The sequence below is a fragment of the Accipiter gentilis genome, chromosome 6 (genome assembly GCF_929443795.1).
Source record: "Accipiter gentilis chromosome 6, bAccGen1.1, whole genome shotgun sequence".
NCBI classification, from domain to species: Eukaryota; Metazoa; Chordata; class Aves; order Accipitriformes; family Accipitridae; genus Astur; species Astur gentilis.
The window spans coordinates 3,702,594-3,714,997 of NC_064885.1; the positions used below are offsets into that span (position 1 = coordinate 3,702,594).

The 12,404-nt window shown below is 35.7% G+C and overlaps 1 protein-coding gene across 2 annotated transcripts in view; it reads right to left on the reverse strand.

Moving 5' to 3' along the window:
* BRIP1 (BRCA1 interacting helicase 1) overlaps window positions 1–12,404 on the reverse strand; it is a 64,109-nt gene that overhangs the window by 16,115 nt on the left and 35,590 nt on the right. For both annotated transcript variants that reach the window (XM_049804040.1, XM_049804039.1), the window contains exons 17-18: window positions 5,435–5,594; window positions 4,565–4,686 (exon numbers count right to left, since the gene is read on the reverse strand). In XM_049804040.1, the coding sequence (XP_049659997.1) occupies window positions 4,565–4,686; window positions 5,435–5,594 (282 nt within the window). The remainder of the gene's footprint in view (window positions 1–4,564; window positions 4,687–5,434; window positions 5,595–12,404) is intronic.

Sequence of the window (12,404 nt, forward strand, 5' to 3'; positions counted from 1 at the left end):
ATACCAGAAGTTGTGGCATATATTTAGCACAAACATATGGAGAAAATAAAATTGGATATTATACATCACACTTGACAATGATTTTCTTGCCCAAGTAAAGACTGATGTCTGGATCCAAAATGCTACAATTCAAAATATATAACAGAAGTTAATGAATAGTATGTTAGCATCAGTTAACATGTATATGGGATTACACATCTCTTTCTGTCACATTATTTATGTTCCCTAATATTACAGTTCACTGGTATTAGCGTCAAGTTACAAATCATAAAATATATTTAGAAAGCAAGTTGATCACAGACAAGTAATATTAGTGGAGATGAGCCAACATCAAACTGCCAACATAAAATATTGGTCTCCAAAGGTACGATTCTACAAACCCTTATGATTGTGCACAGTCCTAGAAGTATTAAAGGGATTACTCACACAAGTAAAAGCTATATGCAGGAGTAAGGGGTTATGGAATTGAGTCTTAAGAGGACTTTTATTAACCCAAAAAGCAGACGTGCAAGTGTATTTTCATGTAGAAGCGGAGCACTTTTTAGTGATTTAAACCAATCCTAGAAGTATATCATTCATGGATATTCCAAGGGAATTGTTAATCACTTGCATTTCCTATTTTTAAGGGGATGCCATTATTCATCATCAGTTTCTTTGTTCCTATACCTACCTATACATACCTATAGCTATGTAAAAGGAACAGATGTACCTGTGTCCACAATTTTATGTCTATATAGGTCTAACTTGACTTGTGTCACTGTGTTTTGAATTTTCTTCTGTCTGCTCAAAAACTCAAGCTCCTCCCCAAACTTCAAAGCTGGAAGTTTTAAAATGTCCAGGTTTTAATCAGTTTTCTGGTTAGCCTACAAAATCTAAACAAACACTAACGACTATATCATAGAAGCAAATGTCATAACTATCCTATAAATTTTAACTGTATTGTTTGGGAACTTAACATATCCTAAAATCCTACAAAAGAGATAGACTGTACAGTGTCCTCTAACATTTAAAATTCTGGATTCTTCTAACCCCAAAGAAAAAAAGGAATTCCCACAGAAAAAACTGTTAATAAGGAAAAACATTTAAAAATAAAATCAGCCACCCTAAAAGAAAGTCACTCAGTTGTACTTGGAAGGGAGAATTCACATCTTAGTATGATGAGCAATACTTATAGGCTGTGAATATAATCCCGAGTAGGTAAAAGTATTTGAATAAATTCTGTAATTGTATTCTTCCTCATAGTTGTATCATAAAATTCCAAATGACTTGGATCTGATCATAAAAGTGTGGTTAGAAGATGAAGTTGTGTCATAAGCTGGATGGCACAAGTATCATTTAACCCCCTGACAATTGGGCTTGTGACTTTCAGATTCTAACTGTTAATGAAACAGTAACACAGCCAGCCAAACTCCAACTGGTTAGGACAACAGGTTAAGGCTTAACTATAGACAATTGTCTATACTTAACAAAGAATCTCTTTTCATTTCAGGCAATACTAATAACTATCTGCTACATGAGAGCATGGTTAATAGCATCCCTTCCAATCCCTACAAGTTTCATGTACCTTTTTTCCCTTATTGACAAATTAATACTCCTTCAGTTCTATGAAGTTTTATTCACTGAAGATAACTCCAAAGCATTTATAAGAATTATAATAAAGTGTACAGGAATAAAGCTCTGTTTTCCTTTCTAATGTTCAGGTAAGGTCTGTTGGTCTAGGGGGACTGAAGTAATGAACAACAATTTGCATTTGTTGCAATACCCTAAAAATAAGGTATCAGACTGGTTTTATATAAAGTTAACAAGTTTTTTAAAATGTAGCGCTCACTTTTCTGTACTCTTTTATAGTACATTTGTTTCATGCCATTCTCGGAAGCAGTACTATTGGATCAGCTCTCCCAGAAATATACAAAAAGAACATTTTCAAGTGAAAATTGGTGTCCTGTCCCATTTTCCCTCCCCTCCCCTCTTTTTAATTTTACATGGCAATCTTCACTATCAACAGCCAGTTTTCCTTAAAAATATAATTCCAATTCCTTTCCTGAGCTGACATACCGCTGAAAAAGATGCTTAATCTTCCAAATTTCTTTTGTATCTATGCTTACGTTTCTACAAAGCTACTAATTAATCTTCTTCAGTGAACAGAGTGACTATCCTTCACTCTATCATTTTTCACATAATTGAGCTCAACTGATAAAAGAAATGTGCATTAATCCAGAACTTTTTGGGGTATCTGATAAACCTAAAGCCTTGGACAAAACAAAACATCATTCAATTTAAAGGGAAGTACTGCTAGCTGAATATCACTTTGGATCCAAGTTCTGGAGCAAAAGATACATTTACAATAAAAACATTTCCTCCAGCATTATTCTAGGAGCACTGCCATGCACCAGACAGCAATTCAAATCTGATGCTAAGAGACTGGTGCATGCCCTTCTCTCATCTAGAATTGATCACTGCAGTGCTTTGTGCATTACCATATCTAAATATATACACTCAAACCTTTAGCTGCTTGCAATTTGGCAGCTAGTGTTTCTATCCCTACTTAAAAATGTAGAGGCTTTCTTCAGTCTAACTAAAAAAAATTGTTCAACACAACACTGATTTTTTTTTAATTTAGTTATCAGTAATGGGATGTACTGCCTGTGATTCTATTATATTACATATTTGGTTGAACTCAAGGTAAAATCAAATACACTATTTTAAGATTAAGGAACATAATCCACCGTGAACATAATTCACCCTTGACACATTCTTTTCAATTTAATTTTGTATCATTTAGAACATAAAAATACTGACTTTCTGGAAATCATTTGGAGTAAATTGTAAGAGTTCCAGCCATACTACAGACCAAGTATTTCCAAAATATCATTTCAGCATATGCTTCTAAAACTAAGCATTTCTAACTCTAGAAAGAGTGCTAAGTAGTCTTTGAATGTAAATGTTTTTATACTAAAGTACAGTGTACTATATTTTAGTAAGACAAAAAATGTTGTGGCTGAGTTAAGTGCTTCGAGAAAGTTATGCAAACAGTGAAAGAACACTGCACCAGGCAGCCACCACTAATATAACCTCACTAGTCCTTATAGGATGTGGTTTTTCTCTAGCAAGGCTGTAATTAGGCACACATTGTAGACAACAAAGAAGTCTTTGGTTGGTCACTTAAGCTCAGAACGCATCTCTAAAACCAAAGCTGAATCTGTTTGGTCTTTCAAGTGTGAACCTATGATTTTCTTGTTTGATTTGGCATTACTAATAACCCGAATCCAGCTATTTCTGGTATTTATTTATTCTATGATACTTCAATTTATTTCTTAGCTTCACAAAGTAGTCCTGAAAAGCTCTAAAAGGTACACAGAAGATAAAGCTGTGACAGTGGCTATTATCACTGGAAGAAGTGTGCCAACAACTGGGTGACTACCGAAGTGGCATGCACAGACCACTAAAAAATAAGTGGTCTTACAAACTAGTCAATAATAAATGTTCTTTTTCAGCAAGTAGAAAGTCTAGAAAAACTTTTCCATATTCATTGGCTTTCTTTTCCTTTATGAATGCCTGGCTTCAGCTACGAAGTGCCTATTCTAATGGAACATCATCTATCCATAAGACAAGACCTGCTGAAGTCAAAAGGAAGGAAGTGTTGATGTGAGTAATTACACACCAGTGCAAGCAACAGGATGTTACTTTGGCCACCTGCTGAAAAATACAAGTAGTCTCAAATTTCTTTAATTGGAGGCACTTCAAAATACTATTTTTAGAGGGCACTTAGAAGCTTTTGCCTAAAGTTAGATGAAGCTTGAATTATCAAAATAGTTAACGTCCTCAGTATCCACAAAGAGATTACATCATGTCATAATTTCATACATCGAAACTGCAAGCTAATAAAGCAGCATTAGCTTGGAAATGGTTTACAATTCCAGTCTCCGTTTAAGTGGGAAGTGTCATGACACGTAGTTACACGAAAGAAGGCAACAGGGATTAGAAAGGTGATTATACTGCAATCAATAATGACCTAGTGCATGATATACATTGATTCATTATGCTATTCTTTTACACTATAACTATCTTTATCTTTCCACCTATTTTCTGAAATAATCTTTTGATCAATCTGAGTGCCTTATTTAAAGTAGTATTTTCCTAGTGTTAATCCTAGACCTTCACAACCAAATGCCCCACACCACAGTAAGTCAGGAAGTAACTTCATTTCTGTACAAATGACATAAGTTTCAGTGTATGAAAACAGGCGAGTGAAGATGGAAACATGTACTGTTGCTTGGCAGAGTATGCAGTTAATGAGCATTTTGAAAATGCAATAGCCTTCACTAGCAACGTCACATAAAAATTTACAATATATCTAGCATGATATAAATTTATTTAGAATGACAAATGAGTCCACAAGACATGCTACGCTATCCCTCCTCTTACCTGTGTAGAAGGTAACTCAAAGAATTCAAATGGGATTGAGAGAAGTCCAAGGGTGAACATATAGAAAAAATATTTTGTGTGCATTTAGCGTTTTAAACATGACAAAAATAAAGTACAACTCTTTCAATTGATATCCTACCTGAAGGTCTTTCACGTTTGCAAACGGAATACCTATGGTTATAACTGCACGGGCATTCGCATCACAGAAATCCAAGCCTTCACTAACTTTTCCTCTGCATACAGCTATAAGGAGTGCTCCATCTTGAACAAGCCAGAGAGGAATATACAAATCATTCCCAGTGATAAACTGAGTGTCAGAAGAAAGTTTCACCAACATCTTTTAAAGAGCTAAACATAATATAGCATAATACACTGTGTCAGTCTGGAAAAGGTGGGTGGATATAAAAATATAAACTTCTTTGAGATTAACTTCACTTTGATCAATAATATTGTGATTTTGAATATCAACTAGCAAAATAATTTTGCACTACATAACATAGCGGTACTTAATCATGCAAGAACCATATGTATCTATAACAAAATTTAAAATTTAAACCTTGGATTTTGCACTCCAAAATCATGCTATTTATTTTTTGACATACTATCATTCTTCATTCTCTATACTAAAATATTAGTATTTCGAGAAGAAAACCTATAGTGGCTGTAATATAAGATGGTAAATCACAGTTATGCAATGTACTATAAGTTTGATTATTTGAGAAGCCACTCTGCACCCTGCTGGACACACAATTGCACATCCTTACACAGCTCACTGCCTTTTGAATATCACCGTTAGGATTATGCATCATCCTGTACTTCCCTATATCCTCATGCAACAATGTAAATCACAGTTATTCTTCCTCATTTATCACAATAACTTATTAAGCTGAGGTTAATTTAACTGTTTATCCATCCCGTATTCTAATTGTTAAGCACTTTAAGACACCCCCCCTTTTTTTTTAAACTTGAAGAGTCTGTATCAACTATTTCGTATGTCTGAAGAACGTACCTTTTTCTCCTTTACATTTTATGGCATCGTAGTATATTTTCAGCAGTTCATCAAAGTCACTCTTTGCCCCTCCTTGAGGCTCTGCAATGACTGTCTTAACCAGCTCCAGGTTTCTCCATAAGCCAGTGTGCATCCAGCGATCTTTCAATTTGTCCAACAGCTGAAAACAAACAGAAAAATCTGGAAGAGCTCTAATGAAAGGTCAATCACTTGAACCGTTCAAATAAAGCACACAAAAGACACTTATTTTAGTGAAATTATATTGTTCAGTTTTTGTATTTATGAATAAAAGTGTCCCTACTGTACACCGATCCACAGCTATGCAACAGTTTCTAAACACAACGGCCGCTAACTTTGCTAATTATAAACAGTGCAGATTTTTGAGTTATCAAAGTAAAACTCTCTAAAACTATAAGACTGGTCAATAAAGAGCATCTTCTGGTATTCCTCAGAGCAAGAGGAACGTCATTCAAAGAAAACTGGAAATTACCTGTTCTTCTGCTTACCAAGAAAGAGATCCATCTTCCATAAGACTGGAAACAAATTCTAAATTAATTTGAAACAAGCTTTATATCTGAAATTTCCATAATAATTCAGTATTTTTAAATTTACATTGATAAGTTGGGGGAGGAAGTATTGATGTAGGGTTTATCAACAGCCTCCTCTGCTTCTTGAAGGGAGTCAGCTTTGTTATACCTACCAGATTCTGAACTGTACACATTTTACTCCAAACCAGTACATGCTCAAATCTTGCAAGCAAAAAGGCTTGTTCTACATTTAGTGCGAACGTAATGAAAATACTTATTGCATTACAAAAAGCAAAGTTTAAAACTACCACAGAAACTGAAGTCAGCTGGGTGGCGGTCATTTTGCAGTTAGCAGTCATGCCCTTTTCTCATCAATTTCTAGACTCAATTTTATGAAGACAGGGAGCAAAAAAGTCACTCCTTCACCCGACATGTTTGTCTGATGGTGCACAGCACTGGCCTCAAAACAAAAGCAAGGCAACCAACACATTTTAGAATGAACTGAGTAGATCTGGTTCCGTGGACAGAAATGAATGCTTTATTTCACTCCTTTTACTGTTCAGTGATCATTAGTGTGTCACTAACTATTGTGCAGCAGACTTACTGAGCTTCATATACACAGAGATTTTAAACTCACAGATTCTGTAATAATGGTTATGCTCCCAATTTGTCTGCACTTCCCTCAACCCCACTCACTGAAGACTTTCTCAGCATTTTGCTTCAGGCTATATAAACTGCTTCATCTGGAACCTGCACTCGCCCCAGTTCATTGCTCAAAAAGCCACAGCATCCCTTAACTCCAATCCACTTGGCTTTCAGAGGCACGCCAACCAAGATCTCAGGATCTTTAACAGTTAAATTGTTACAAAATTCATCTGTCCCATGTCCAAACATACAGTTTAAGTGTTATTGCGAAACCGAACTAACGGTAACTAACTGTTGTCACATTTGAGTTTAACAGGGAGAACACTTGCAAATTTATAGGAAACTGTTTACAAGAACCCTTGCGTATTTCACATTCTCAGAATTAACGATCTGAACTTACTCTCCCACGTTAAGTACTTGGATCGGTTCTTTTTGAGGTACATGTAGTTCAGAGGGGACAAATACTATGGTATCCTTGAATTTTCACTAGCTTTGTCCAAGCCTCTATTCAGGGAAATACACTTGCTTACTACTGACATGACACCATTCTCAAGCAAGCACAGAGAGACTAAGTGATGAATAGTAGGAACAGTTTCCTACAAATACAGATGTTCCTGTAGAATAAATCATCTTTTCTAAATGTGTCTGTCCTACTGTTTTGTCCCCTTCGCTACCAGCTCTGTCATTTCCTGGCAGCATCCTGTCTGTAATCTCTTTTTATATAAAAGGTCGTAATATTATGACTGAGCAATGACTGTCCATCTTGCCATCCACAGCCTGCCACTATGCCTTCAGTTCTTGGATATGATATGGAGATAATTCTGGTAAAGAAAAGAATCAAACAAATTATACCTTTAAGTACATCCATTTGGGATCTGTTAGAGCTGCCAGTGACTGTAATATTATTAACTTTCCAGATTTCATTCTTCCTTCTGTGAAACTAATGTCTGCCTGGGCATTCACTTAGCAATCTATGCTGAACTCACTTCTAGCACTGCCTGCTGTTCACCATACATGACAAAAGGAGGCCAGTAAGAGAATACAGACAGGATATATTTGGATATAACTGAATTTGACATTTACATATTCATGTAAACTATCCATGTTTTGACTTCCAAGAGTCTCTTGCCCCTGACTTTCTCCTCCTTTTTATTACCTCAGCTACTGAAATCAACCAGTATTTTTCACAAACACACCCTTATGAAGCTTTCTTAGCAGAAAAATTGTTTCTTAAATTAAGAGAACCAAAGTCTGTTAATAGTCTCAGAAAGAATCCCTCAATTCCATTATATTTCTCTCATATTTGAAAGTAGTATAACTTATATTCATAGTTGGAAAGATGGCAGTAGAAAACCTTCCTCCAAATTCTTAAGAAAACATATTTTCTCTTTTGTGGGTTACCCAGCCCCTCCAGGTAAATATCTGTTAGACTACAATAGTTCAGGTTTCTTGTTTAATTGACAGCAACCATCACAATAGAAAATCTACTTTTTTTTTATGGAAATGTGTGAATTATTCATGAACTTCTTTGGCAAGAATGCAACAATTCATTTAATTCACACGAAAGCTGCTACCTCTTCCATTTAATGGAGTTTGCTATGCACAGAAACTTTCTTGTACAGAGGAAAGCATGCACAAACACACACAATACCCATGCTACAGACACAGACACTAAGACAACAAGAATTATTGACATGACAGAATACAAATAAATAAAATATAGAACACAGATATGCCTCACAAGAGCTAGGAATCAAATGCAGGTTTCTCATAAAAAATTATTTCACTTTGGGTTGAAAAAGTGCAAATGGGAGCAAGGTATAATGCCAGGAATCACAGGAAGCGACCGTTAATGCCCACAGTCAGTCATTTTTTCTACCCAGGGGAATAATAGTTTCTGCAGTGGAAGGCAGTCTGTGTATATTTTATTAAATCCCTTAAAAATGGATTCTCAAATGGTTTATTAACAAATGGTCTTCCTCCAGGAGAGCAGAAAATCTTGTTAGAAAGAATCTGTCATCTTCCCATGCACTGAAGGATGTTTACTTTGATAGCTTTTTCCTTTTTTTCCTTTCTGCAATTTAAAGACACCTGTAAGCTATAGAAACGACAAGCTTAGTATTTAGATTCACCATTCGTCACTGTCAGCATCCCCCTTTTTAGGCAGCTTTTGAAGCACTCTTGAAGTTTGGGAATGGGGGAAACTGTTTTCTCAACATCTCTTGCCATTATGTTGCACTCCTAGGCAAAATCCTCTCATCATGTGTCCACGAAGGAAAAGCTTTGCCCCTTTCCATTTGCTGTTTTGTTTTATACAGTGCCAAAAATTGCATTAGGGGTTTCCCGTGTCATGAAGCAAGACCAAAGATTTGTTTAATGTATTTTACCCTAAGGCAAGTTCATTCTAATTTCCAGCATCTTAACGAAGTTGAGAAGTTAACTTGCAGCAATCAAGTTGCTGGGGATGCACTTTGTCTGCAGGATTCATTACCTCCCGACAGTGACTTTTGAAGTAGCAAATACCTGACATGAGAGAGGGTCTAACAGAAAACACTGTAGCATGATGAGTTATTCTGGTTTACAGTTCCCTAGCTCTTTGTCCTGCTACAAGCACCTGCTACCCAATTTCTTCACATCAAATATTCCTTAAATATTTTAGCATTGATTCACATAATGAATGGATTGCACCTTGCCAGCAGAGTAAAAAGGCATCACAGAAATAATCCCTCCATCAAAAAGTGCTTGGGAAAGCAATGGAACACTTAAAACTACGAAAGGATGTTCAAGAGCAGCGCAGGACAAAAAGGAGAATGACCTAAGCAATACCTGACAGCAGAGTAAAGTAACTCTGGCTTTATTGGCTAGCTTAACAACTACTAACTGTTTAATAATAATGATCAGTTACAATTGTATTGTATATTCTTGTGCACCTTTAAAACTATATGCTGTCTCGTTACCCATACTTTTATATAATGATAACTGAACAAAAGGTATTTCAAGGTACACAAAATTTACACAAATACCTTGTAACTCTCTTAAAAGTCTGCCATTATACACTAAAAAAACCCACTTCTCCAAACTTTGGTATTTTTTCATCTTGTTTCTATGTAATATTTTTTTAAATGATATGAAGTTCCACTTTTCATTGTTATTCAGATATGAAGGGTAGCTGGGGGGAGAAAGGAAACAGCCATTAGGTTTTTCTTAATAAAAATCACAGTATTGGCACCACTGTTTAGTGCAAAAAGTCAGAGATTCCCGAGAGACTAACATTGATCTAAAAGCCTCTTCCCAGCACAACTCTTCATGTGTTTGCTACCAGAATTTTCTTTTTGAATAAGCACTGCTTCAAATCAAAGCCTGTCTCCAGTGGGCTGGAAACGTGTTTGAAGGGTCAAATAGAAGTTCTACATGCAGTCAGCACAAAACTTCAGAAATGGGAAACAGACATCTATGGCCAAGCTGGAGGCTGAGCAACAGGACTTACTTCACTAGACTTTGTTTTGGTAGAACTAAGAGGGCTATGCTACACTTGGGACTAAAAGGGCAGTCACTTGCAGAGAACAGGGTTATCATCCAATCCACCAACATGTAAAAGTGACACACAAAGACGTACGGTGCTGCCATAATGATGTACTCTTACATCATCTTTTACTATCAGTCCATTAACACACATTCCATACACAGACACCAAAATTCTACATTTACATGAAATGGAGTGAGGAAGAGGTGGTGTCAGGTTTAGAAGCAGCTAAAATCTCATAATACAAACATTTTCCCTTTAACTTCAAGGCTGACTTATGTGGTAGCATGGCTTTTTAAAAAAATGTAATATAGACATATGCATCTTAACATAATTTCCAGCTATGGTTTGTAAAACCTGAAGTTTCTTGAGAAACACCAAATGGAAGAGACTGGCCTGGGCCATTCTCTGCTTAATACCCACAACAGATTATAGAAAGTATTTCCAAAGGGAATCTAGCCTAAACTACAACAATACAGACATGTAGATTAGGGACTTCACACATGGAATAAAGGGATCCCCCAAAGCTTTAGCAGATGGAGAAGAATATACTTTTACACCTACAAAACTGAAACACATCATGTTATTTTCCTAGTACACAGACTAGGGAAATTACAGATTATCTCATTAAACAGTTTTCTTTTTCTGCATAACTATGGAACTGTCTTACAGATTTATTCTTTAACTTTGCAATACCAAAAACATTTTAAGAAGCTGCAGATGTATGTACCCGCTTCCAGCTGCACCTCTCCACATACAGGATGAACAACTATTTCAGCAACCATAATTAGAATCAGAGAGAGACAAGAGAACCTGTCAAATTGAATTGTGCTCTGCTACTCCTTTCACATCTTACATTGTGAAAAAGGCCGTAAATTCCTCATGTACAAAAAATCAATCTCAAAGTCGGGAAAATGTATCCAAAGGCAATTCCAACTGCGTAGAAACCTAGCTAGGCTGAGGGAACAAAACTAAAACCTACTCATTTAAAGAAATAAATTTAAGTAAAACTTTTTCCAACACATAGTGCTCTAATTTTAAAACCAGTGCTTCTTCCACTCTCATCTGAGTCATACTTAAATGTACAGAAATGAAACAGGTATCCCCACGTATTTTAAACATGCATTAATAAAGTCTTATTACCTTTCCAAAGAATGCAACACTTGACATCCTACCAGCATTTCAGTTTCAATAACCCATTATAAAAGAGAACAAATACATCATAAAATAGACCATCGGAGATGCAAATCTGCAACTGATATATATTGCGATTCAGTAACCAGAAAAAGCTAAATAAACTAGAGATAGTAATCCAAATATCTAACAATAAAACTTAATAGTATTAAATAATTTTTGCTCTTTGTAAAATCTTTTAAAGTTTTTCATCTATCAGTAAGAATATGTATGAATCAAAGTTTTTTAAAAACATACTACTCAAGACAGACTTCACCAGCAGCGTGCCTAACATTTTAAATACCTTTTCTTTAAATTTTATACTAGATATAAATATAATTTATACCTTCTTCAATAACAGAAGACATTAATTTCTGTATCTTTCCTCTCCTCTTCTTCCACTGATTTCATAAACTCTGTTTTGCTTCAAGACATTGAGGAACTCAGTCCTTCAGCGAGTGCTTTTATCTTATCTAAACAACAGGAGGCAGCAGTGGAGTAGAGGAGGCATATACCAAATTTATACACAGAGTTTTATCAAATGTTTTTGCTTCAATGCAGTGCTTGTATCTTGACAGAAAATAACAGGTGTCAAAACCAAACAAGTAAGAGGCTTTTTTTTTTTCCTCTGCATCTACTGAAAACCCTTACAGCCAGAGAGAATGTCAAGAAGAAATGTAGTTTTCTTGTCTTTCTGCAAAATATTTCCCACCACTTGGACTGTCTGGAAAAAAAAAAAAAAAGTACAGGTTGTTTTATATATCACAGGGCAACCCAACCTGCCTCTGCATCAGCTGCCTCCTCTCTTCCTTTCGGGGAAAAAAACTAAAAAAAAAAAAATTAAAAAATCTATACACTCTGACAGATCCTTCTGCAAATTTAAGCTATTAGTACGGAGGACATAATATTTTCCACTAAAGTAATCCTCTGATGATCTCAAGGCACAGATGTTTTTATAATGTATCTAATTCCATAGGTATTGCATTACCTTTAATAAGCTTTCAGGATGATGCAGTTTGCTGAGTCAGCTGGTTAGCTACAGCTGTAACTTTTTGTTCAAATCACTCTCCCACTGGTCTCCAAGCTCTAGTGTGTTCAGCAT